The sequence below is a fragment of the Ochotona curzoniae genome, unplaced genomic scaffold (genome assembly GCF_017591425.1).
Source record: "Ochotona curzoniae isolate NIBS_2020 unplaced genomic scaffold, NIBS_Ocur_1.0 contig_1274, whole genome shotgun sequence".
In the NCBI taxonomy this organism is placed as follows: domain Eukaryota; kingdom Metazoa; phylum Chordata; class Mammalia; order Lagomorpha; family Ochotonidae; genus Ochotona; species Ochotona curzoniae.
In genome coordinates this window covers 26,424,761-26,452,727 of record NW_024465023.1, presented here as the reverse complement: position 1 = coordinate 26,452,727, position 27,967 = coordinate 26,424,761, and the positions used below count along the sequence as shown (strand labels likewise).

Sequence of the window (27,967 nt, the reverse complement as noted above, 5' to 3'; positions counted from 1 at the left end):
CTGGATTGCTAAAATAGATGGGTTCCTCTACCCAAGTGGGAGGCCTGGATGCAGTTCCTACCTTGAGGTGGGATCAGCCATAGCTAGATATGAACTGTCTACAATTTTTACTTCTTTATTTCAGTCATTTTTAAAGGTTTATTCTATCTATTTGAAATAGGCAGGGAGACAAAAAGATCTTTTATTCACTGATTTACTTTCCAAATAATCTCAATGTCTGCAGCTGGATCATACTAAAGGCAGGAGCCAGGAGCTTCATCTGTGTTTCCCATGTTGCTACAGGGCCCCAAGCACTTGGGCTGTCTTCTGCTGTGTTCCCAGGTGCATTAGCAGGAAGATGGATCAGAAGCAGAGAGCCAGGACTCAAACCAGCATCTATATGGAGTGCTGGTGTCTCACGCAGATTAGATTAATAATTATTCATTAATCTGTTCAGCTGAAAGTGAAATGGCTAAATCATATCAAGTGCCAAGGACAGTGCTTATGGTTCTGTTAAGGAAATATTTAAACATTTTTTATTTTCTTTCAAAGGCAGAGAGGAGACAGAAAAGGAGATTGATGCCATCTGCGGGTTCACTCTCCAAATGCCAACACCACCCAGGGCTGGAGCAGCTGAAGCAGGAACTCAATCCAGTTTCCCATGTGGCTGGAAGTGACCCGCACACTTCAGCCATTACCTGCTGTCTCCCAGGGTACACATTAGCAGGAAGTCAGAATCAAAAGCTGAGCCATGACTTGAACCCAGGCACCCTGATATGGATGCAGGCATCTGAGATGGCATCTTAACCACTGTACCACACCCCTGCTCCTAAGGGGCCAAAATTGTGATGCAGTGGGTTAAGCTGCCACCTGCAACACCAGCATCTGATAAAAGCACCAGTTTGGGTCCTGGCTGCTCCACTTCTGATTTAGCTTCTCACTAATGAGCCTGAGAAAGCAGTGGAAGGTGGCCCCTAGTGTCCACGTGGGAGAACAGGATTTAGTTCTGGGCTCCTGACTTCTTTGGCTGAGGCCAGCTTCGGCTGTCATTTGGAAAGTAACCCATCAGGAAGATCTCTCTCTCTCTCTCTGCATGTGTGTGTCTGATTCTGCTTTTCATATACATAAGTCTCAAAAAAAAAAAAAGTCACTGAAATACCCTGAAAGGAACCTTACACATTGATTGTTGTAATATATGTAAGAAAACAATTTAACAACTATATAAAAAGACCTTCCTTTAGCAGAAAAGAGGCAACATGGAAAGTTCACAATTAAAAACTTTTTTGAAGGTATTTATTGGTTAAAAACTCCTTCTTCCCTCAGTTCCATCCTTCTTTCATTCTGTTTTTTTAATGATCACCTTAAAAGCTGAATACATTCTCCTCCTCTATGGAGGATTAGAAGGAGCACCAAAAACAATACACTTGAGCAGGCATTGCTCTGCCACTATGTCACTGAAGGTGGAGTGCTGGTTTCCAGTGAGGTTTTCCTACGGCTTCACAAGGTCGTCTTTTCTCAAGGTCACTGGAACACTCATGGAATTGAAATGGCGCTGTCCATCTAAATACAACATGGATTCTGAAACACAAGAAAATTAACCCTGGAGAAACTTACAGGCAGACTATCATAGATACACATGAGCATCTGGGCAGAATAAGTATTCCCAAGGGAGCAGGCCACAACTGCCATCCATTTCCTGTGGCTGAAGCAGTCTTTGATACTAATGGCTGTTTGTGCTGGATCAGCCTTTGCATACAAGAGCCAAGTGTAAGAGCAGCAAGAGCTGCTGGAGAGCCAACAGGGGGTTTGGCCTTCAGGGCTACAGAAGCTCAAAGGCAAACTCTCCTGATGACAGGCTCTAGTGCTGAAAGGCACGGACGCATTTCCTAGAACAACTTAAATTAGAATGTCTTTGAAAGTTCCTCCCTTCACTTGGGATGGGCCAAGCTGATGCTTACCTCCATATGTTTTGGGGAAAACCAAGGGCACTTCTTTTTCCGACATGAACGTGAAGTGAAAGACGTTGGTGGTCATGTGCTCTTTGTTCTGAAGAGAGGACACTTCGCTGTGGACTCTCACTTGAATGTAGTTGTTTTGAGTAAAGCACACCTAACAGATTTTAGACGTTAGTCAACTGCATTAAACGGGGGTGGGGGGATGGAGGCACTCATAAGAGAAACAGTGGCTCTCCAAACCAGAAGCTACCATTCGAGGCCCAAGTGACGCCCCAAATTGCATTTTATCTCTCATTGCACACCTACCTGTGAAGAAAGAAAGAGCAGTGAGCCAATTTCAACTGGCTTCTGGAACATGATGTCATCCACTGCTACGATAAATGGTCGGGAACCACTATTAAGGAAAGGCAGAAGTTTGGTTTAACTAAAAAACTCAGATGACCTCGATTTTTTTTTTCTCTAACAACCAACTGAAGTAAAACAAAAATGAGCAAACAGTAAGCTCAGATAAGGGGAAATAATAATTCCCACAAGGAATCATAAGAAAATACCACCATGACCACATCAGGGCAGAGTCACTATCTTATTATGGCTTCTGTATATCATCACTGTATTTTCTCTAATTGTTTGAGGAACTGCTTTACAAAGTCAGAGCAACAGCTTTCTAAAACGAAGACCAAAACCAGTAAGTATCAGTGCGGTAATCATTTAACAACATCACATATCTGCAATCATAACCAAGCTGCTTCCCAAAACAATGAATCAAATTCTAACCAGGAACAGTTTGAAATCCACTGTGGCCCATTCTGCAAGACAACTGCCTCCAACGCTCCAAAAATATCAATGTCTTACAAGACAGCAAGTGGTAGGAGAACTATGCTAAAAAGAAACTTGTTCGGAGCCGATGTCATGGAGTAGCGGGGAAAGCCATCACCTGTGATGCTGGCATCCCATTTAGGCACCAGTTCATGTTCCAGCTACTCCACTTTTGACCTGGCTTCCTGCTAATGGCCTGTGAAAAGCAGTGGAAAATGGTCCAAGTACTTGTACACCTAAACCTGACACCTCCGTGTAAGACCCACAGGAACTTCCTGTCCTTGGATTCACCGTGGCCCCACCCAGGCCCCTGCAGACATGTGGAGTGTGAACCAGCAGATGGAAAATCTCTCTCTCTCTCTCTCTCTCTCTCTCTCTCTCCCTCTCTCTAACTCTTTAAAGTAAATAAATAAATCTGTCAAAAAAGAAGTATGGTAACCAGATACAATATGTGACCCTTGGTCAGATCTTAACAGGGGGAAAGGTTAAGGATACTTATACAGACAACTAGCAAAAGTTAAATATGGACCACGTATTAGATCACTACTGGGTCTAACAAAGGCACTGGGGAAAATGTAGCAGATACATGCTTACTATGGAGGAGTGAAGCAGTTCAAATTTACTTTCTACTGATTCTGGGGAAAACTGCTTATGCACACATCTATAGAGTGAGCAAGAGTAAACCACATGTAGTACAATATTAATTGCTGAATCTAGGAAGGGCGTATGAGCTTCTTGCAAGTTAACACTGTGTAAAGGTAACTCACCCAAAACTACAAGCAGTAGCCCAAGCAAGTTCATATGCTTTTCTCATAAGGAAACCACCAAAAATCCGATTGAAAATGTTCCGCTCCTACATAGGACACAAAATAAATATTCATTAAACACAAAGGTTCCTTAAAAGGTCATGGGCAATCTGTGTTATGAAAAAGTAGACATGAATCTCAAAAGGATCTGAACTAAAATAAATGGACCTTTTATTCCGTTTTCTTACAGTCTCCATCACACACAGAACAGAGGAATTAATAGGAACTAAACAGGTCTGCTGAAAGCTGCATCATACCTGCTACACATGTCACAACTGTGAACTATTTCACACTAAATTGTAATACCTGAGGGTGGCAAATCTCCAAGCTTTTCAGTTTTGAATTCTCCATCCATACTGCATTAGGGGGCAAAACACGACTCTGAAAACTGATTGTCCTACATAAGCGGAGATTAATAAAAACACTATTACTGCCATGGTTTTACTGCTGAAAAGTCAACATTTGCAGACAATGTCCAGTACATTTAGGTAAGTGTGGCAAGCCAGAAGACCAAGGCTTCAGTTCTTTGCCAACCTGCAATTTCACCGTGCTGACTTACTTGGGATCCAGCGTGTTGAGAAACATGTCATGGATGGTAGTCCTCTCCTCGGCACTGGGAGCCACTTTCAGCAATGACGTGGAGCTGAAGGCGACCCTTCTGCCCTTGTTCACTGCAATGTGAGAACCACAAGCTCCAATCAGCAAGATTACACGAATTCACACCCACAACACCCTAGATCTCACAAAGGTAGTATTTGTAGATGTCAAAACCACACTGGAAGACATACAGATCTCCAAGGGAAGGCTGCTGAGGTCACATGAAAGTCCTTGTCAGTCTTTGCTTTCCACACCACTGTCAGCTCAGTATGAAGGCATTGTGACCCAGAGCCCTTGACTTGCACTCATCCATTAAGACACACATGCCATTTCATTAAGAATGAGAAAGCAAACCCCTTACTTGATGGTCTGAGCAATCCCATCATTCCCTTACTTAACAGTGTGATCAAGAACAGCACTTCAAGTACAGACTCCAGAGAACAAATGATGAATTATTTTAATTTCAATAAATTCGGGACATGAGCAAAACTTCTGAATGCTATAAACAGCCCATATACACCTTTTAAAGATACTTTTAATGTATTACTTGAAAGGCAAAGTTAGATTTTTGATCTATTGGTTCACTTCTCAAATGGCCTCAGGAGCATAGGCTGGGCCAGGCCAAAGCCAGGAGACTGGAACTCCATCACAGTCTCCCATATGGGTGGCAGGAGACCCAGTATCTGGGTCATCTTTTGCCCTTTTGCCAGGTATATTAGCAGGAACTTATTAGCATTCATATGTAATACCAGTGGACCAGGCAGCAGCTTACTCCTCTATGCTGCAACACAACTTTCCATATATAATTTTAACCTTTTTTACAGAAAAATTAAAGTGATTTTATTTATTTTTTAAAATGCAAAATTTTTTAAAAGATATATTTTAATTGGAAAGGCATATTTTACATAAAGGAGAAACAAAGATCTTCTATCTGCTGGCTCACTCCCCTAGTGGTCACAAAGGCCAGAGTAGCATTGATCTAAAGCCAGAAACCAGGAGCTTCTTCCGGGTCTCCTACACAGGTGCAGAGCCTCAAGGCTTGGGCCATCCTCCACTGTTATCCCAAGCCATAAGCTGAGAGTTGGATGGGAAGTGGCGCAGCCAGGGCATGAACCAGTGCCTATACAGGATCTCGGCACTTGCAAGATGAGGATTTAGCAATTAAACCATTGTGTTGGGCCCAATTATAGTGATTTTAAAAATTATTTTAGTTACTTTAAAAATTACTGACCATGGGTTACACTGCCACTTGTGATGTCAACATCCCATGCGATACCAGCTAGAGCCCCAAATACTCCACTTCTGACCTAGCTCCCTGTTAATGTGCACAAGAAGGCAGACAATGGCAAAAGGGCTTTGGTTCCCACCAGCCACGTGGGAGACCAGGACAGAGTTCTAAACTACTGCTTTTGGCCTGGCCCAGCCTTGGCTGTGAGCACTCATGAGGGGCATAAAGCAGAAGGAAGCCCAAGCTCTAACTCTACCTTTCAAATAAATGAAGCAAATGCTTAAAAAGAAATTCAGAAAGTCTTTTATTAGGAAGATATTAACATACATTCTCCTTGTTTAAAGAGTTCTTCTTCCTCTGGGTTTTCAGGAATGAGTGGATTTACAAATGCTGGTCTAAAGAGAAGAAAAAATACGGTTTAAGATGTACCTTTCTCTAAGTGAACACTGAAAAAGAACAACGACCTACCAGTTGTAAAATCCACTTTGCCTTACGGGTCATGCTTACTGGCTGTAATGCTTTCTAGCATTACATGAATGCTAGAAACAACTCAGGGGCTTTTAGGTACAGACACAGCAGTACACACGGAAGCTCACGCTTTGTGAAGGATACATTCTGCAGCTTCAATAATTGCTGTTGGGACAACTGGTTAACAGCCTGCAGAAAAAGAAGCAAGACCCGCACTTTTTACTATACACAAAGGCCAAATCTAAATGGATAAAAGATCTAAACCTATACCCAGAAACCATCAAACTTTTGGAAACAAAAGTTGGAAATACTCCGCAAGATATATGTGTGGGCATAGACTTCCTAGAAAAATCATCAAAAGCAAAGGCAGTCAAGACCAAAATAAACAAATGGGACTACATTAAGCTAAGAACCTTCTGCACAGCAAAGGAAATGATCAACAAAGTAAAAAAGCAACCAACAGAGTGGGAGATCTGGGCCCGGTGTGATAGTGTAGTGGTTAAAGTCCTCACCCTGACTGCACCAAGATCCCATGTGGGTACAGGTTCTAATCCCAGCAGCCCTGTTTCCCATTCAGTTCCCTGCCTGTGGTCTGGGAAAGCAGTCGAGGATGGCCCAAAAAGGTTTGGGACCCTGCACCCACATGGGAGATTGGGAAGAGGCTCCAGGCTCCAGGCTCCTGGCTCCTGCCTTTGGTCTGGCTCAGCTCCAGCCATTGCAGCTGCTTAGGGAGTGAACCATCAGACGGAAGATCTATTTCACCGCCTCATTGTATATCTGATTTTCAATAAAAATAAATAAATCTTAAATAAAAAAAGAATGAGAGATCTTTGCACACTACACAGGAGACAAGGGACTAATCTCCAGAAAATACAAAGAACTCCAGAATAACCATAACAATAAAACAAACAAACCAGTCAAGAAATGGGCAGACATGTTTCAAAGGAACAAATTCAAATGGCTAACAAGCATATGAAAATGTGTTCAAGCTCCCTGGCAATAAGGGAAATTCAAATAAAGACAACACTGAGGTTCCACTCAACTCCAGTAAGAATGGTCCACATACAGAAAACTACCAACACCACCTGCTGCCAAGGTTGTGGTAGAGGCGGGGAGGAACCCTAGTCCACTGCTGGTGGGATTGCAGGCTTGTGCGACCACTATGGAAGTCAGTATGGAAAATACTTAGAAAACATAGGAATATATCCTAGGAATATATCCAAGAGACCTGTTACACGAGAAAGCAACATGCACCCCTATGTTCATAGCAGCACAATCAATAATCGCAAAAACATGGAAGCAACCTAAATGCCCATCAGTAGAGGTCTGGAAAAAGAAACTGTGGCTCATCTACTCTATGGAATACTACTCAGCTACTAAAAAAAAAAAAAGAAAAGAAAAGAAAAGAAAAGAAAAAGGAAAACATTTGTCTGCAGCCAAATGGGCCAAGTTGGAGACCATTATGCAAAGGGAAATGAGCCAATCACAAAAGGTCAGGTATCATATGTTCGCTCTAACATAAGATAATATGATGTCAAATCTAAGGAGTTTTTACTATGAATTCTACCTTATTGTACTTCCTAATTATTTGTGCCTTTTGTAATGAGACCTTGTGATGTAATCCATTAACCAATAATCCATAAGAGACTGATTGCTTGTAATTACCTGAGACTGTCAATGTGCCTTTTATCACTGTTATTGCTACTGCCCATAAGTAATGATGATTTAGTCCTCATCATACTCTCATTAGTGCCACATGGGACACATGTTGGCATTTATTCCTATGTGAAGATGCTGGACACTCTTTTTCACCACCCTAGTGTCACACTGACACCTTTGTTATATGTTCGTCAGCTCATGTGGATGAAGGTTCACTATTTTTTTTTCTTTTATGTTCTATGTTTTCCCCTATGGTGGACTGTACTCAAGGGGATGCATAATGGAAATGCAGTGGAAATCAGTATGTTCACAGGTGGAAACAGAAGTATGTCCTCATGCATGCAGTACAAGGAAGGACTCACAGTGATAGAGCTAATAATCTCCTACATTGTTGGGAGACACCTCAGTGGCAGCGTGATGGACTTGTGAAAATTCACAAAAGACACCCATTGTAGGACTGGAGGAGAGAAAAGTGGGGAGGTGAGGGAGCTTGAGGAGGGAGAATGGAGACCCCAGTGCCTATTAAAGGGTGTCATAAAACAAAATAAAACAAAACAAAAAGACAGCAAATGGCAGGAGAACTTTAGAGGACAACTAGCAAAATTTGAATAGGGACCATTTATTACATAAAAGAATTAGATCACTGGTAATTTCCTGGGTATAATAAAACTACTGTGGAGCTATGTGCCTACTACTTATTGAGGATGAAGCAGCTCAAATTTACTTTCAACTGATTCTGGGAAAAACTGTATTTATGCACATATTTATAGAGTAAGTAAGAAAGCAAACGAAATTGTAACCAAATATAGTGCAACATTAACTGGTGAATTTAGGAAAGGCATATGAGCATACACTGGATTATTTCACTACTTTCTTTAAAATCTGAAATTTTTCAAAATAAAAAACACATATGCACATGTTTCCTTCCCAGTGATAAGACATGTGTGTACGTATGTACATGCACACACATGCATGCCTCCTTCCCAGTGTTAAGATGTATGTGTGTGTGTACAGACGTACATGCACACCTCCTTCCCCACCATATTTCCTCCCTCTTTCCCTGTCACTCTCCCTTTCAAATACATAACTATTTTTGAAAGAATCCATTAAAGCTATGAGAAAACAGGAAGACAAATCCAGATAGTAGGACCATGAATAGAATAAGGGATCCAGCCTGTGATGGTTTAAACTCCCAGAAGTTTTACACTTAATCCCCATATTCATGTTAACTGTTACCTGGAGAGAGGAAGATGTGAGGGAGAAAGAATGAAAAGGGGAGGGGGAGAGGCAGAAAGAGGGTAGGACGGAGGAGGGGAGGGGGAGAGGTCAAGGGTGGGGAAGAGAAAAGGAGCGGAAAGGAAATAGGCAGGAGAAAGCAGAGGGCAAGAGGAAGAGGGGGGAAGGCAAAGGCAAAGAAAATGGGGGAAGGGAAGAGAAGAGTAAAGGGAGGAAGTGATAGGTTGAGGGGTGAGGAAGAGAGGGAGAGAGCAAAGGAAGAGGCAGGGGGCGGGGGGAGAGGTCACAAAGGCGGCTCCAGGAGAAGAGGAAGTGACACCCAAGCTTGCAGACTTGCTCTCTGATACACGAGGCCTCCAACGCCTCTCCATGTGACAGCAAGACCTTCGGTGGGCACAAGCACCTTACTACGGGACATGAGAGCTAAATCACCCTCCTCTTTTCATATATTATTACCCACCTGTGGCACTCACTTATAGCAACTGAAAATGGACCAAGACACAGCCTTGCAACTACTTAATGACATAAAGCAACGGGGAAACACATTATTCTGGATTAAAACAGATTTGAGAGATTGCACAATTCTAATACATATATACAAGCCATTAAATTATACATTTTCTTTTTTAAAGATGCATTTATTTTTATTGGAAAGTCAAATTTACAGAGACAAGGAGAGGCAGAAAGATCTTTCATCCGCTGGTTCACTACCCAAGTGGCCTCAATGGCCAGAGCTGAGCTGATCTGAAGTCAGGACCCAGGAGACTCTTCCAGGTCTCCCACATAGGTGCAGGGTCCCAAGGCTTTGGGCTGTCCTTGACTGCTTTCCCAGGCCACAAGCAGGGAGCTGGTTGGGAAGTGGAGCAGCTGGGATATGAACCAGCGCCCATGTGGATCCTGGTGCATGCAGGGCGAGGTTTTTAGCCATTAGACCATTGTGCCAGGACCTAAATTGTACATTTTCAATGGATGAATGGTGTAAAATGTACATTATATCTCGATAAAACTGTTAGTATGTCTCCCTAAAAGCACTTAAGAGACATGAAAATCAAATGTGTTATACGGACCTTATTTATAACTGATTTTAAACAAGTCATTAAAAAGATAGTTGGGGGCCCAGCTGCGTGGCCTAGCGGCTGAGGTCCTCGCCTTGAATGCCCCGGGATCCCATATGGGCACCGGTTGTAATCCCGGCAGCTCAACTTCCCATCCAGTTCCCTGCTTGTGGCCTGGGAAAGCAGTCGAGGACAGCCCAAAGCTTTGTGACCCTGCACCCGTGTGGGAGACCCAGAGGAGGTTCCTGGATCCTGGCTTTGGATTGGCATAGCATTGGCCATTGCGCTCACTTGGGGAGTGAATCATCGGATGGAGGATCTTCCTCTCTGTCTCTCCTCCTCTCGGATATCTGACTTTCCAATAAATAAATAAATCTTTAAAAAAATAAAAAAATTTAAAAAAAGATACTTGGGGAAAACCATGTATCAAAACATAGAAAGGGTTTGCTATTATTTTTGTTGAACATGATAGCAGTAATACAGTTATTAACAAAAACATCATCTTCTAAAAGATGCCTGTATGAAAATATGAGTACTAAGAGATGAAGTGTCAGAACAGGTACTCGGCATTAAAGTTATACCACCGTCACGGACATCCACCGCCTCTGTCACAGTTCCCGCACTCAGCTCTCAGCTCAACTTTTGATTCCACTTCCAGTTAACATGTACCCTGGAATGTGGCCAATGACTCCAGTACTTGGGTCGCTGCCACACACGTGGTTACAACTGGACTGACTGCCCTGCTCCTGCTCCTGACTTTGGCTTAAGCCAGCTCCCAGACACTGCAGACATCTGGGGAGTGATCACGTGCATGGAAGATTCTGTCTCCTCACCTCACAGATGGATAGAGAGGCAGATATTTTGAAATACAAGTGTGACATTTCGTTAGATTTGCTATTTATTTTAAAATGTTTTAAAGAAAAATAGATTTGATCAATACACAACTTAAAAGCTTATCAGATCACATGTACACTATAAAGATGTACAACTACTACCTTGTTAAATAGAGAAAGAAGATAGAAAAAAGAAAATACAGATCAAAGTAACTAAGGCATCACTGTTACAGCTGACACTGCTGGGACTGGTGATGACACAGGGAAGTCCCGCTGACAAGAACAAGCCCTTTGAAATCCCAGGATGACCACAAGAAATACAGCAGGTACTCCCTAATGCACTGCAGTGTACTCCCCGGATAGCACACCTCAAAAGGCCATCAAAAACAGAGGCCACCACTGTGGGGCTGCAAGTTATGCCACAGCTGGCAACACCAGCCTTCTAACTTCAGCCCAGCCCTAGTTGCTGTGGCCATTTGGAGAGTAAACCAGTAGCTGGAAGATCTTTTTCTCTTCCTCTCTGTCAACCTTTCAAATAAATTGTCTTAAAAGAGCAGATGATGAATATATGGAAACGCATTATACTCTTCTCTCTAGTTTTACATATATGAAATTCTTCAAAATAAAGAATCATTGAAAAAAAAACAATAATTACCCTTTATTTTCAGAATCACGAGCCACCATCACAAATGTTGCACCCAAAACAGGAGAAAATTCACCACCGTGCAACTAAAGAACAAAGAAAAGAAAATGCAGGTATAAGAAACATGTGTTCTAGGAAAACCTACTATAATTCTAACAGTGCACCTGCCATAGGAAAGTCTGCAATTCGCCACACAAAATGCCCATCGTGTCCTTGCTGAGAAACACTGCACAATGATGTACAATAACCCTGCATTTATTTGGCTATCTCCTTCTGGCACTGTGGTCTCCCTGAGACTCAGAGCACTCTAATTGCTAAGTGAATGTTACACAAATCAATGTCAGGAAGTGGGCTGAGACTCAAACTCAGGTCCTAATGTTCAGGAGGTTATAGTCTAGTAGAAAGGAAAAAGCAGATCTATAAACAGCTCTACAGGTCAGACAAATAGAAGGTGCAGGGAAAGAGGGTAGGAGGCAAGATGTCAAGGAAGGTGCCTGAGGGAAGGAACAGGTGTTGCGGGTTAGGAGGATTAGGGAAGGTGTTAAACATAAGGGCACCCCGCAGCACTAAAGGGTGACAAGGGATTTCAGGCAAAGAACAACGCATAAGCTAATGCACTCACTGTACAAATTAGTTAACTCTAATGAACAGCCTCTAGCACCAATCCCTGGGAATGAAATATGAATGTGTTCTTTGAACACTGGTAAGTCACACAAAAAATACAGAGAGGTGGGCTGGAGCACCTGGAATCCCACCAATCAAAGGAGCTTCAACTTTATTTTTTTGTGTGTCTGTTTTTTTTTTAATGTCTTTTTATTATTACCATTGAGTTTCAACTTTAATTTGCACAAAGTGATCTGAGTGATTTGGGAAAGAGAAATTATGTTTTCAAGAATGGATTCTGGAAAATTCACCAGGTAAAAATGTATAAAACCAAAAAGAAAGGACAGACTAGAGAAGGAGACATTCAAAATACAGTTAATATGTTGACATATTAAGCGGCTTTGAGGACTTGAGTGAAATACAAGAACACAGGGGAAGGTCAGGTGTAGGAGAGATTCAGCATTACCACAATTGTTCTGGCAATAAATAAACATCACTACCAACAGCGGGCACTGTGTGACAGGCACTGGTCCAAGTATTTCAAGAACTTCCAAGAATTGTTTTTTGTTTTCCATTTTATCCTTACCATAGTCATGTAACACGGTACGATCGATATTTCCTGTTTCACATGAGAAAACAGCAGCTCAGAGAAGTAGCGGACACAGTCACACGGCTAAAGAACAGCCAAGCTGGGAACAGAACCTAAGTTCACCAGAACCTGAGCTAGAACGCTCATGCTAGCCACCTCTCTGGAACAGAAACGTCACTTACATCAGCAGATAGAGGAGTCAGATAGCCAAGGAAGGACATAAATTTAAAACAAAAAGATTGTGCTTGTTTGACACTGATGCTGTTGCTGGCTTTTGATTTTTTACCAGCTTTTTCCTCTCAATCGTGCCTTTATCTCTTTATCAGCCTATCTGTCCAGCATTCAATCTATCCAAATCCCCTAGATGGCAGATCCTGGACCAGGAATCAACTGCACGTAACATTGAGCAAAGTGGAAATTAACTGACACTATCACAAAAAGAGTACAAATCATAGCAGCATTTCCAGCCATTTTACGTTATTTTAAAACAGTATTATTGAGGCCAGAGCCATAACATAGAAAATTAAGCCTCTATCTATGATGCCAGCATCCGATATGGGTGCTGCTTCGAGTCCTGGCTGTTTCACTTCCTATTCAGCTCCCTCCTTATGGTATAGGAAAGCAGTAGAGGACGGCCCAAAGCCTTGGGACCCTGTACCCACATGGGAAACCCCAAGGAAGTTCCTGGCTCCTGGCTTCAGATTAGTTCAGCTCTGGCCATTACAGCCATCTGGGAAGGAAACCAGCAAATGGAAGATATCTGTCTCTCGTACTCTGTAAATCTGCCTTTCAAATAAAAATAAATAAATCTTTAAACAAACAACCATGGGCCCTGTACAGTAGCCCAGTGGCTAAAGTCTTCGCCTTGCATGCTTTAGGATACCATATAGGAGCCAGTTTGTATCCTGGCTGCTCCACTTCCCATCCAGCTCCCTGCTTGTGGCCTGGGAAAACAATGGAGGATGGTCCAAAGCCTTGGGACCCTGCACCCGTGTGGGAGACCTGAAGAAGCTCCAGACTCCTGGCTTTGAATCGGCTCAGCTCCAGCTCTTGCGCACAGTTAGCGAGTAAGCCAGTGGACAGAGGATCTTTATATATATCTGCCTTTCCAATAAAAATAAATAAATCTTAAAACAAAATAAAACAAAACAAAACAATAAAAACAGGATTTCCAGTACTGGGTTGTGACCCAGCAAATAAAGCCTCCACCTGTGGTGTCAGCATCCCATATGGGTGCCAGTTCCAGTCCTACTTCTGATCCAATTCCCTGTTAATAGCCTGGGAAAAGCAGTTGAAGATGGCCCAAGTGTCTGTGCTTCTATCCCCCACATTGGAGGTACAGATGGAGAGTCTGCCTTCAGCCTGGCTCAGCCCTAGCTATCATGGCCATCCGGGAATGAGCTACTGGATTGAAGATCTCTGTCTCTCTCTCTCTCTCTCTCTCTCTCTCACACACACACACACACACATACTCTCTCTCTCTCTCTCTCTCTCTCTCTCTCTCTCTCTCTCTGGGTAACTCTGTTTTTCAAAATACATCTCTAAGTAAATAAAATAAAACTGCTGTCAGTTACATCAACAAGGGAATTGAAGCAATTTCTTACACATAACATTATAGAAAAAATTACTTACTTTAGAAAATTTATTACTACAGAGCAAGTCTCAGAGCTTTTATAGAAGCCTGAAAGTTGGTTTTCACCAAAAAGGGAAATGCTGAAGAATCCACAGCAGAAAAAAAAAAAAGTGCATCTGAAGTACAGGTCTACTAACTACCCTAGAAAAGCCTACTAAGTCATTCTTAAGCCAATTTTCAGGAAGGAAATTTTGGGACATCTTCTGAATTACTTAATTTTTGCACTGAGGTACTTTTCTTGCCAAACTTACTTGTTTAAAAGATGTATTCTGATTGTTCTTCATATGGGGGGGGGAATTCCTCATTGCTGTGATGGCCCATCTGACTGTGAAAGGTTGGACTGTGTCCCCCCAAAAAGATAAGCCCCCACCTATGAAGATGGCTTCATTTGGAAATATGGTCTGGGTAAAACAGACATACTTAGTTATAATAAGGTCATAGTGCTGTAGAGTTGGGGGCTTCACCCAATGTGGTTAGTGTCCTAATGAGAAAGCAAGAGATATAAAGAAGCCAACACTGAGGTGCAGCAGGTGCAAGCCAAGGAATGTCAAGGACTACCAAGGAACGTCAAGTAAAGGACTGTGGCCAAAGCACCTGAAGCCAGGAAGAGGCAAGGAGGCATCCTCCCTGTTCCAGGTTTCATGGGAGCCTGGTCTCCCCAAATACTTGCTTTGTGTCTTCCAGCCTCCAAACTAAAACAATGCATTTCTGCAGTTTTGAACCCGCATGGGTGGTAGTCATAATGGGACCAATTCCCCTCACCCCTGACAGAACTCAGATTTCTGTGGCATTCTCCTGGGCAACATCAGATGCAGATGCAGGCCCTCAGTAGAGTGCTGCATTTGATCAGAAGGTAATAAACATTGAATGTGAACACCGAATACCACATTGACCTTTGTCCAGTAGGTAGGAATTAACCACCAGCCAGCAGTATACTACGCATTTCCTGTGTTTCAACGAAGTGCTGAGCTGGGTACGGTTCTCAGGACAGGGCTTCACAGGCCTCCCTGGCACTGACTCCAGGCAGGTGCTACTTGAACAAGCAACAATCCTCATGGCGGTCATACCTGGAACATTTGCATCTTGACTTCCATTGATGTCTTCCCTACCCAGCTAACATGGCCACTGAACTTGATGTCCTGTTCTGGGCTTAAGCTCTTCTTGCGCATATCTGTAAAAACACAAAATCAGTCTACATGCAAACCATACAAAACATCCTCTGTACAACTGCACTGGAAATTCTGGTGAATTCACTACATTTTTTTCTTGTCCTCAAAACTAAAATGACTTTTTTTTAACACATAAAGGAATTTGACATGTCTTTTTTGGGAAGTGTAGACAATGCCAAGACTATAAAAGTAAAACTGGAATCATACTATAATAACTAACATGCTATGGGGCATTGCACACATTTTCAGATGCGAAAATACAATAACATTTTCCATAAAGTAATTCCTTGGGCTGGTACTGCAGTGTAATAGGTAAAGTGTAGGCAGCATATGATGCCTGCATCCCCTATGAGCATCAATTCAGGTCACTGACGCCCCACTTCTGATCCAGCTCCTTGCTAATGTGCCTGTGAAAAGCAGTGGAAAACGGTCCAAGGCCAAGATCCTGAAGAAGCTCCTGGCTCCTGCTTGTGGCCTGACTCAGCCCTGGTTATTGTGGCCATCTGGTAAGTGAACCAGTGATACAAAGTCTATCCTTCTCTCTCGCTCTGTCACTAAGACTTCCAAATATATAAATCTTTAAAAACAAAAAAAGAATCCCATAGGGCCAACGTTGTAATGAAGTGAGTTAAGCTGCTGCCCACATGGTAGCATTCTGTAAGATTGCTGCTTCAAGGCCCAGCCGCTCCATCTCCAATCTACCTCCCTGCTAGCATATCTGAGAAAACAGCAGAAGATAACCCAAGCTCCTAGGCTCCAGATACCCACGTAGCAGACCTGGATGGAGTTCTAGTGTTTGGCCTGGTCAAGACCTAGCTATCGCAGCCATTTGGAGAGTGAACCAACAGATGGAAAACCAATCAACACTCCTCTGCCTCTTCTCTTTTTCCCTCATTATGACATTTTGATTTTCATTTTTTTCAAGATTTATTTTTATTATTTTTTTATTGGAAAGGCGGATATACAGAGAGGAGAGACAGAGAGGAAGATCTTCCATCCCATGATTCACTCCCCAAGTGAGCACAACGGCCGATGCTATGCCAATCCGAAGCCAGGAACCTCTTCCGGGTCTCCCACGCGGGTGCAGGGTCCCAAAGCCTTGGGCCGTCCTCGACTGCCTTCCCAGGCCACAGGCAGGGAGCTGGAAGGGAAGCAGGGCTGCCGGGATTAGAACTGGCGCCCATATGGGATCCCGGGCGTGCAAGGCAAGGACCTTAACCACTGTGCCGTCGCGCGAGGCCCAAATAAATTTTTTTTCAAAAACAATCTTAAAAATCAATAGTAAGAATTCAAAATATGCATAGAAAATGGTATCACTTACCAATCTTGTCCACCAGGGCTGTAACTATCGATAAAGGAGACATCTTAGCCGAAGGAATTCTGGTGTGCATGTAGCAAATAAGAACTGTAGGAAAACAGGGAGTGTGACAAAGAAGAAAATACCCAAATTATCTCTCAACATTTGTAATTTGCTCTTGAAATCCTTCAAATGTTTTATCTGGCTTTCAAGAGCCAACTTTCAGACAAGCACTAGTGACAGTTTCCTAGAAACAGACCTCTCCGTGTTGAAAAGATTTGAAGATTCTCTAATATGGTGAGCAAACCAAAGCCCAAAGTTCAGTCCTAGAAAGTGGTTTACCACCCCTCTATAGACACAATGCCTAAATCAGAACAGGAGCCCGCACAAAAGAACCGAGGCTCTTCAGAAATTTGGTCGATCCCAGGGCTGGGCCAGCAAAGTGTAAGATGAGCCCAGAATATCTACTTGTCCTAGAAACCAGGGACTACTCCATGAGTAGCACACAATGGAAAAAAAAAAAAATGACCCAGAAAGTAGCTCGATGGCATTGGGACAGTCCTGGGATGGTTTGTATACCAACACAGATGACAATGACCTATGACAGTCCAGTCAGCAAAGGAGGAATCCTTGATTTCACAGTACTTTCAAAACTATAAATTGAGAGTCTAATGAGGAGCAGGATATTTTTCTAAGGTCTAAATGCATCTTCCTAAAGAAGAAAGAAAAAAAGGAACTTTTTGGTTAAGAAGCCTGGCAGACATCCCCTTCACCAAGTAATCAAACTTTGTATCATCGACCATGGGACAAATGAAAATCACACACCACGTGACAGGACACCATAAGCTAAAAGCACGGTTTGGGTTTGCTTGCTTGTATCACAGGGAAGGTACTGATTTTGTGGATGCCACCCCAGAAGTAAGAGTTGTCATGTCCACTCTCGTACTTCTCCCTCTCTTCCATTTCCAATGTTTAAAAAGAAAAGAAAAATCAGTTATCCCTTCTATGACATTCCTGACGAAGTTGTACATTCCAGAGTTAATTATGAAGAAGCATCCGTCAAAAAGTAAAAGTCGGGAACGTTCCCAAATTTATAGAGGTCAAGGAAAGACTGAGAAAGCAACCCTGGCATGACAACTAAATGCAATATGTGATTCAGAATTGTATCTTTTGGCTTTAAGAATGCAGGGGGAGAACAGAGGGAAGGGGAAGGAATTTGGCAGAGGGGGAAGGGAGACCCCAGTGCCAACTAAACTGTATCAAAAAAAAATTTTTTTAAAGGGCTATTAGTAAAGTTGAACATGGTTGACAACTACACAGTATAATGTGTCACTGCAAATTCCCTGATTTTGAAGCTTACAATACAGTTATATGGGACAATGTCCTTGCTTGCAGGAAAAACACTTAGGGGCACTTGGGGGCAGGGTGGTGGGTGGCTGGCCTTGTAGCAAGTTAAGTTACTGCCTATGATTCCAGTGTCCTATGTGGGCACTGACTCTAGTCAAAACAGTTCAACTTTCAATCCAGTTCCCTGCTGATACACCTGGTAAAACAGCAGAAAACGGCCCAAGTGATTGAGCCCCTGCACCTATGTGGGACAACAGGTTGAAGTTCTTGGCCCAGCCCTGGCATTGCAGCCATCTGGAGAGTGAATCAGGGATGGGCTATCTATCTCTCAACCTGTCTTTCATTCTCTCCCTATATATATAACTCTGCTTTCAAATAAATGAACAACTAAGTCCCTAAAGATAAAAAAAATTGGGCCCAGCGCGATGGCGCAGTGATTAAGGTCCTCGCCTTGCATGCCTGGGATCCCATATGGGCGCTGGTTCTAGTCCTGACGGCCCTGCTTCCCATCCAGCTCCCCGCCTGTGGCCCAGGAAAGCAGTCGAGGACGGCCCAAGGCTTTGGGACCCTGCACCGCGTGGGAGACCCAGAAGAGGTTCCTGGCTTCGGATTGGCATAGCATTGGCCGTTGTGCTCACTTGGGGAGTGAATCATCGGATGGAAGATCTTCCTCTCTGTCTCTCCTCTCTGTATATCCGCCTTTCCAATAAAAAATAAATCTTTTTTAAAAATTATATTTTAGAGTATGTACCTGGCATCATGGTTTATATGGCACCTAGTTCACTAGGTGGCACTTGCAATGCTGGCACCCCATAGAGTACTGGGTTGAGCTACAGCTGCTCTACTCCCAGTCCAGCTCCCTGCTAATGAGCACAGGAAAGCAGCTGGAGACAGCCCAAGTACTTGGCCTCCTAACACCCATATGTAAAACCCAGATATAGTTCCAGGCTCCTGGAACCTTGGTCATTTGAGGAGTGAACCAGCAATGTAAAATTCATAATCATATCCATGTCTTCCTCACTTTCTCTGTCACTCTAACCTTTCATATAAATAAATCTTAGTTAAAAAAATTGGGGAGTCATAAAGCAGGGTGTTACTCTCAGATAATCCTGCAAATAACAATTTTTATACTGTATTTTCAAGTTTTAAGATTTAATTATTTTGAACTATATTACCTTTTTAATTGCAAGTGTTACAGAGATAGCAAGGAGAGACAGTGAGATTTTTCATCCACTGATTCACTCCCCAATCAGCCCCAACCGCTGGGGATGCCACAAGGATGCAGGGACCCAATGAGTTCAGCCATTATCCACTGCTTTCCCGGGTCATTAACAGGGAGCTGGACTGGAAGTGGAGCAGGCTTAACCTGCTGAGCCACCGTACCAGTCTCTTAAGAGTCTTCAAACATTATTAAAAGCAGGCACATTCAGATTATAATCCCATTAGAAACTGCATTTATATTTATGAGACATAAATTAGAACTCAAAGTAGCAGATCCCTTTCTGCGCTTTTAGAATAACCTCACTTGTGCAAGCTCAAGCATGAAAAGGACTTTCCATCATTAGTCAATACATACTGTAAGTATTAGAAATATTAGAATAATGAGTACCTCCTAAGCTGTCAAGATCCTCAAGAATCCTGCCAAATCTGTGAGAGAAAGTGAACCACTGATTAAGTGCAAGTCATAATGATATTCTTTTAAAAATAAACAAGTTTGAGGCACAGAAAATGTACTAAAATCGATAGCAGTAATGGCTGCACAATTCTCTGAACTTATTAAAGACTAAAGAGTTGTTTATTTCAAATAGGTGAATTGTGCAGCCGGTGAATTACATCCTTAAGTTGATTTTCAAACAGGAAATCAAATCTAATCAAACAAGACTAGTGTCACATTACCTTACGGTGTTTTGAACAGTCAAGTATTTCTCTCGTAATTCAGGCTCACTGCCCAAAGGCAAGAGAACTTCAATGTAACTGTCCTTCATCCTCCTGGGTGACAGGCTCTTCTGTGAGTCCGCCAAAGAGCTGAGAAGGAGCTTTCGTTCCTCCATTGCTTTCACATGGTCTCTGAGAAGAAAGACGAAAGCTTTGTAAACACAGGAACAGCATTGTCCCACAATCCTGGGGACATGCGCAGGAGAAATGTGTGTCGGTCTGCACCTGCTTCACCCTCCCTTCCTCCCCTCCCTGCCCAATCACCAGCTGTGGAAACTGAACACTTCTGGTGCCGTTTCTTAGGCTTGTAGATAAAGAAAAATAGAGTTAAAAGTGATAGAATAAATCAGATATTTATGCTCATCAAAAAAAGTAATGAAACAAAAACTGAAACCATATGTGAAATATGCTGAGACGGACATGTGCTACACACAGGAGATAAAGAACAGCAAGGCCACTGAACTTCAGAGTCCCATTTCTTACCTTAACAATTCTGAATCCCTCTGTCCTCCCTGTGCCTCTCACTACCTTCATTTTTTTAAAAAAAGATTTATGATTTTGTGTATTTATTTATATGAAAGGCAGAGTTACAGAGAGAGGGATAAACAGAGATAGCAAGATCTTCCATTCACTGGTTTACTCCTCAAACAGCTGCAATGGCCAGGCCTGGCCCAGAGCGAAGCAAGGAGCTTCTTCCAGGTTTCCCACGTGGCCACAGGGCATCAAGCACTTGGTCATCCTCTGCTGCTTTCCCAGGCACATCAGCAGTGTGTCAGATCAAAAGTGGAGCAGCCAGGCCACAAACTGGCACCCACATGGGATACCGGTAACGCAGGTGGCAGCTTTGCCAGCTCCATCACAGCGCTCACCCATCTACCTTTAATTTCATAAGGAGAGACAGAGGAGGAAAAATGAAGTTTACCAGAAGGCAGAACAAAAAATAAAGAGGGGGGCCCGGCACGGCAGCCTAATGGCTAAAGTCCTCACCTTGAATGTGACGGGATCCCATATGGGCACTGGTTCTAATCCTGGCAGCTCCACTTCCCAATCAGCTCCCTGCTTGTGGCCTGGGAAAGCAGTCAAGGACAGCCCAAAGCCTTGGGACCCTGCACCTGTGTGGGAGACCTGAAAGAGGCTCTGGGATCCTAGCCTCAAATTAGCTCAGCTCCGGTCATTGCGACCACTTGTGGATGGAAAAATCCTCCTGTTTCTCCTCCTTTTTATATATCTGACCTTCCAATTAAAATTTTTTTTAGATAAAATAAAATCTAAAAAAAATATACAGGAGAAAGTGAAATGGTACCTGGTAAGTTAACAATGTGGAAACATTCTCAAGAAAAATGGCTTGGTCTCTTTAAAGCCAAACTAACAAAAAAGGTGGGAATGGGAGGGATAATTGTCAGCTATTTGAGGTAGACTAGATAGAATCACCAGATGTACCACACAGTCCTTTATTGTATCTTTTTAAAAATCTCTTAAGGACATTCTGGGAACAGCTGAGGAAACCTGGATATGGATGAGCAACCAAATCATTTCTGCACCAACAACTGAAAAAAGTTATGTCTAGTGATTATTCACGCAATGTAGCAGGCTCAGTTAATTGTAAACAGACACGAAACAATGAAGAAATCAAGCTGCAAAACCAGACAAAAGCAGGACACTTGGGTTCAAACCCAAAACCCTGACCGTTCATATTTTAATTGGAATTCCAGTTTCATCAAGTGAGAAAAAAAAAAGAAACATACTGTAAGCATGCCACAAGTTTCAGTTGGGTGTGCATTTTAAATATGGATCAGTTAGGTGATGCATCTAAATGTACTTCGAGAAATACATGGTACCTATAAATCACACTGTTTTCTAATATTGATGCAACTAGTGAGCATATTAAAATGTTCACCTTTTCCTCCTAGAAACAATCGATCTATCTTCCACCACAGGGCTCCCCATCCACTGGGCCTAGTCACCCTGGGGATGAAGGAAGAAACCCGCATACCGCATACATACCTCCAGTTTGTGGATACTCCCACTATCTCCCGCAACTTATCTCGTACTGAAACAAAAAGAGGTCACTCCATTAAACAGAGAAACACAAGAGCACTTCGAAAAGTTCAGAGAAACATAATTAAAACTATGAATTTCAGCAAATGTTTTTGTAATCCATGAAGTGCTTCTTCATAATATACAGTTTACACATATTATAAAAAAAAAAAAATCTAGGTTCCTAAAACACTGTGTGTGGGGCCCAGCCTGGTAGCCTAGCACCTAAAGTCCTTGCCTTGTACATGCCAGGATTCCATCTGAGCACTGGTTCTAATCCCAGTGGCCCCACTTCCCATCAAGCACCCGGCTTGTGGCCTGGGAAAGCAGTTGAGGACGGCCCAAAGCCTTGGGATCTTGTACCCATGTGGGAGACCCGGAAGAGGCTGCTGGCTCCTGGCTTTGGATCAGCTCAGCTCTGGCTGTTGTGGCCACTTGGGGAGTGAATCAATGAAAGGAAGATCTTCCTCTCTGTCTCTCCTCCTCTCTATATATCTGACTTTGCGATAAAAACAAAATAAGTCTTTAAAAAAAGAAAATGAGCATCAAAAATAAGCATTAGTGTTATAATATCATATTGTGAACATCACAGTTCCAATTGTTGTCCTGCAAAACCTGAGCAACGTGCACTTAGTATAGGACAACAGAATACACATCTGGAAATTAAAATGTAATTTTGTATCACAGGGAATCTCATTAAATCCAAAAGTCAGCATTTTTCCCAAGAGACTTTTGTATTTCCTTTTTGTCACTCATGTCCTTATGAAGGACTATAATATTGTAGTAAATGGGAAATAACCATTAGGGGTGGGAGTTTGGGGGGGAATCCCAGCCTATACGAAATTGTACCACATAATTCAGAATTCAAAATAAAAATATATTTAAAAATTATTTGAAACTCAGAGCAACAAAGCTCTTTTAAATAAAAGAATTGGGGCTAGGCATGCAAATAGGAACCTCCATTCCACCAACCGTTTTTAGCTGCTGGTGGGAGTGGATGGCACAGCCTGGCCTGACCACTTAAAAGCAGCCAGTGCCGGGCCCGGCGCGGTGGCGCAAGTGGTTAAGTCCTCGCCTTACACGCCCGGGATCCCATATGGGCGCTGGTTCTAATCCCGGCAGCCCCGCTTCCCTTCCAGCTCCCTGCCTGTGGCCCGGGAAAGCAGTTGAGGACGGCCCAAGGCTTTGGGACCCTGCACCCATGTGGGAGACCCGGAAGAGTCTCCTGGTTTCGTATCGGCATAGCATCGGCCGTTGGGAGTGAATCATCGGACGGAAGATCTTCCTCTCTGTCTCTCCTCTCTGTATATCTGCCTTTCCAATAAAAAAATAGTAAAAATAAATCTTTTTTTAAAAAAAAAAGCAGCCAGTGCCACCTTTGCTTGTCCATTGGCTGCCCAGCGGCAAGCTCTGGGGACTTGGGGGTGTGGAATTACTGCCTAGGGACATCCATGGATAAGGCCACCATACGTGTAGGTGCGGAATGAATCCAGAGGGACTCCCAACAACAGGGCTACTTACTTGTAGGTAAGCGACGGGACTGAGAACTGGTGGATTGGAGGGGAGAGACTGAAGATCTGTATAGATCAGACCGATGCACCAGCCCACATGGGAGTCCTGAGATGGGCGTGTTAGTGCGGGACATCGCTGACCACCACATGCCAGTCCACATGAATGTTAGGGCTGGGGGCCTATTTAGCAGGGCTAGATTCCAGTACCCGACTGAGTGTCGGAACAGGGGATGAGTCACATTAGGCAGAGTCATGACACTAACCAGCACGCAAGAGAACCAGGTCTGGGGGTAGATTCTGCGGGGAATAAGTGGGCCCAACCCTATGGAAATACAAATCCTGCTGGTTAGCTTAAGAGTTGGGGTGGTGGGCCCAACGTGGTAGCTTAACCTAGCGGCGAAAGTCCTCACCTTGTACATGCCAAGATCCCATATGAATGCTGGTTCTAACCCTGGCAGCCCCACTTCCCATCCAGCTCCCTGCTTGTGGCCTGGGAAAGCAGTAGAAGATGGCCCAAAGCCTTGGGACCCTGCACCTGTGTGAGAGATACAGAAGAGGCTCTGGGCTCCTGGCTATAGATCGATGTATTTCCAGCAGTTGCAGCCACTTGGGAAATGATTCAATAGATGAAGATCTTCCTCTGCCTCTCCTCCTCTCTGTGTATCTAACTTTCCAATAAAAATAAAATAAATCTTTAAAAAAAAACAAAGAGTTGGGGTAGTGATAGGCTAAGCCAGGTGTGACCATGAAACCCACCAACACTCATGGGTACTAGGGCTGAGAATAGACTGGGCAGGTCCAGGCTGCAGCACTCCCATGTGTATCCTGAAACAGGGTGTGGAGCAGGCCAGCCCATAACATCCACCAGCTCATACAAAGGCTAAGATGGAGGGGGAGGCTATGCCAGGTAAGGGTCTAGCACCTGCTGGAGCATGGGAGATCTGGATCTGAGAGTGGGCCGAGTGGGGAATTTGGGAAACCCCTAGTGGGTCATAACTCCCACTGATGAGAACATGGTCCAGACCTAGGGGTCAGGCAGGCTAGGCAATGTAGCTCTATCCATTGGCAAGTGTTTGGGTTGGATTTGGAAGGGGGGGGGGGTAGACTGGGCAGGGCCAAGAAAACCTCAGCTTACTGGCAAGTGCAGAAACCAGGCTAGAGTGCAGGTCATACCAGGCTAGGCTGTGATACCTACTGGTTGGCATGAGCCAGGGATGGGAACAGACTGAGCAAGGCCATGTTCCAGTACCCACCAGCAAGAGTTGGGACTGGGGGCCAGCTGGGTCATGGCAGGCTGCAGCATCCAAAGGTAAAGGCCAAGACAGGTGAGGGACTATGTCAAGATAGGTCAAAGCAACCACTGGCACATGCGAGATCGGTGGCTGGAAGAGGCATGGTTGAGGAGCAAAGGGGATGCCCTGACTGGGTTGTGGTTCCCACTGGTGAATGTGAGGGCTGGAATGAGAGATGCTGTTTGATCTGGACGTGGCTGCAGTGTCCCTCAACACAAATGTAGACTGGGTCTGGGGTGTGCTAGACTGGGTCAGACTCCAGCATCCACTGGTGCTCGTCAGAACCAGAATAGGTGTAGGATGGGTTGGGCTAGGTCTCTGTCACTGCTGAACCTGTGTGAGCTGTGTTTGGGTGTGGACCAGATTGGCTGGACTGTAACATCCAACAGCCGGAATGGGTGAAAGCTAGTCAGGAAAGGCCACTGTTCCTGCTAGGAAAGAAAGTGGACTAAGCAGGACTGACCCATGGGCCCAACGGTGGGTGTGAGATCTGGCACTGGGAGAGATCCTGACAGAGGAGTCTCCAAACTCCTCTGTCAGGACACAGTCCTTGCAGGTGAGCACAAGAACCATGATAGAGAGCAGCCCAGTCTAGGCCAAGTAATGGTACCCACCAGCATACATTTGGCTCAGGTTGGGGGCAAACCAAACTGGGCCAGTTCATATTACCTGCTGGTGAATCTGAGCACCAGGATAGAGTGTGGGCCGGACTGAGTCTGGGGCCCAGCTGGGCTGGGCTAGACTGTAGCCCCCACCAGCATGAGCTGGAATTTGGGGTGGCCTGGGCCTGGCCAGGCTACAGCACCCACTGGCAAATGTCAAGGTGAGGCAGGCTCTGCCAGACTGGACCACAGAACCCAACAAGCACATGTGAGACCCAGGGGGAGGGGAGGAGGCTACACTGGTGGTGGGGTGCGGGGGCGCTCCCCTCCTGGGCCACTACTTCCACTGCTGAACGTGAGAGCTGAGATCAGGGGCAGATTAGGCAGGGCAGGGCTACAATACCTGTTGGCCTCATGTGAGCTGGATCAGGGGAAAGCCAGGCTAGGTTGACTATTCCTACTGGTGTAAGCATAAGCCAGAGTGAGCTTTGCTGCAGCATTAGCTGGCAGATGATGGCATGGGGGGAAAATTCTGTCAAGCTATATTGCAGAACCACCTGGAGAGTGTAAGATCTGGGAGTGGAAGTGGGCCCATTAGGGAAACAGTGGGCACCTCCCTTTTGGGTTGCCACTCTGGTGAGCATAAGAACCAAGAATGGGGCAAGCATGGTTAGACAGAGAGTAGCACCCACTGTCAAGTGTATGCACTGGATAAGGGGCTGGTTGGGTTGAACTAGGATTCAATGCCCACTGACATGTACAAGAACTGAATGGGATGTGGGTCAGACTGGACCAGTCTGCTATACATACTAGCAAACACTGGAATCAGCACAGGGGCAGAACTGGTGTGGGTTATTGTGGGTCGCTCTGACTAGGCTGCAGCTCCTACTAGTTTGAATGAGGGCTGAGTGTGTGATGGGCAGGATCAGGCTGGACTGCAGTACCCATTGGTTTGCATAGGAGATGTGACTGGAGCCAGAACTGACTAGGCAATTACAACCACCAGCATGTGCATAGGCTGATTTGAGCAACAGACTATGCTAGACCCTGTATTGGCAAGCACACACAAGAACCAGGTCTGGGATAATCTCAGATGAAGATTCTATGGGGATCCCTTGCAACTGAATTGCTGGACTCAGAACCCCAACCATGGAGAGAATTGGAGGTTCCATGGTCTGGCCGTGGAGTGCACGTATCAGAGCTGGGCCTCCTCAGTAGCTTAGAGCAGTGGACAGCATATCTGGGTGTACATGAAGGATATGGCAGTACACTGGAGCCTGCAGAGGACACCTGGTACCATAACAGGGGACAAGACAGAAGAAATAGATCAACTACTCCAGCAAGGCATTGGTAGTAAATATCTGGGCAAATGGAGACTCTAAGTTGGACCAATGGATTCTGGAGAGATTTCATCATGCTTGGAGTGGCAAGATTGGTAGCAATTCAGAACTGTGGAACCATCAAAACCTCTTGAGTGGGACCCTCGGAGCTTGTCCCACATCAGGAACCCTGGGATGGCATCAGACAGCTGTTCTATATCCCAGGATATGGAGGCAGTTGGGATGCTGGGTGTGGCTTCTCCCCTTGTCTCTCTCCTTCCCCCAGATGCAGGAAGGGAAAAAAGAGAACGTGGAAATAACGGTCTCACTCACCTTCCTGTAGCCCTTGACCCTTTGTACCCTAATCAACTATGTAAAAATCATCAAAAGTAATTATCTTAAAAAATAAATAGGTTACATCACAAGATTTTATCACATGTGGTACAGACAGCTAGGAAGTACAATAAGATAAAACTCACAGGTACAATTTTTAGATTTGACATTGTACCATTTTATATTAAGGCAAAGGAGACACCTCAATGGCAGTGTGATGGACTTTTGAGGGTACTCGAAAGACACCTATTGAAAGACTGAGGGGGAGACCAAAGGGGGTTGGGGAGAGGGAGGGGAAACCCCAATGCTGAATAAGAATAAAAAGAATAAAAATTAAAAATAAAAACAAATAAATAAGTAAATAAAAGAATAGAGGGGTTGGTGCTATGGCACAGTATGCTAAACTTCTGCCTGCAGCACTGGCATCTCATATGGATACAGGTTCATGTCCCAGCTGCTACATTTTCAATTAAACTCCCTGCTTATGGCCTAGGAAAGCAGCAAAGGCGGGCTCAAGTCCTTGAGCCACTGTAGCCACGTGGAAGACTCAAAGGTGACTCTTGGCTACTGGCTTCAGATCAGCTCAGCTCTGGCTGTTGCAGCCATTTGGGGTGAACCAGCAGATGGAAGACCTCTCTCTCTCTCTCTCCTTCTTTCTGTAATTTTGCCTTTCAAATAAAAGTAATAAATAAATCTAATTCAATAAATAAATGGAAAGAGAAGACCCCAAACAACACATGGACTATTGGTACCCAGTGACATAAAAAAATCATTACCATTTTGGTCAATATAAGAGTGCAGGCCAAGCATGATGGCTCAACAGCTAAATCTTCGCCTTGCATGCTTTGGGATCCCATATGGATTCCGGTTCATGTCCTGGCTGCTCTACTTCCCATCTAGCATACTGTGCCTCATTATGGCCTAGAAAGCAGTGGAGAATAGCGCAAAGCTATTGGGAGACCTGGAAGAAGCTCCTGGCTCCTGGCTCCTGATCACCTCAGCTCCAGCTGTTGCAGCCTCTTGAG

The 27,967-nt window shown here is 44.2% G+C and overlaps 1 protein-coding gene across 3 annotated transcripts in view; it reads right to left on the bottom strand.

The window, feature by feature from the left end:
- Window positions 1–1,255: 1,255 nt before the first annotated feature.
- The window catches only part of ACOT9 (acyl-CoA thioesterase 9), a 38,213-nt gene continuing 11,501 nt past the window's right edge, over window positions 1,256–27,967 (bottom strand). For 2 of the 3 annotated variants that reach the window (XM_041000279.1, XM_041000262.1), the window contains exons 3-15: window positions 21,853–21,898; window positions 19,810–19,980; window positions 19,523–19,560; window positions 16,591–16,674; window positions 15,168–15,271; window positions 11,288–11,361; window positions 5,709–5,776; window positions 4,116–4,227; window positions 3,863–3,953; window positions 3,518–3,603; window positions 2,241–2,328; window positions 1,938–2,088; window positions 1,256–1,557 (exon numbers count right to left, since the gene is read on the bottom strand). In XM_041000279.1, the coding sequence (XP_040856213.1) occupies window positions 1,469–1,557; window positions 1,938–2,088; window positions 2,241–2,328; window positions 3,518–3,603; window positions 3,863–3,953; window positions 4,116–4,227; window positions 5,709–5,776; window positions 11,288–11,361; window positions 15,168–15,271; window positions 16,591–16,674; window positions 19,523–19,560; window positions 19,810–19,964 (1,140 nt within the window). In that variant the 5' untranslated portion in view covers window positions 19,965–19,980; window positions 21,853–21,898 and the 3' untranslated portion in view covers window positions 1,256–1,468. Of the gene's footprint in view, window positions 1,558–1,937; window positions 2,089–2,240; window positions 2,329–3,517; window positions 3,604–3,862; window positions 3,954–4,115; window positions 4,228–5,708; window positions 5,777–11,287; window positions 11,362–15,167; window positions 15,272–16,590; window positions 16,675–19,522; window positions 19,561–19,809; window positions 19,981–21,852; window positions 21,899–23,806; window positions 23,842–27,967 lie in introns of all 3 variants that reach the window. The other variant, XM_041000272.1, reaches the window with a different exon arrangement.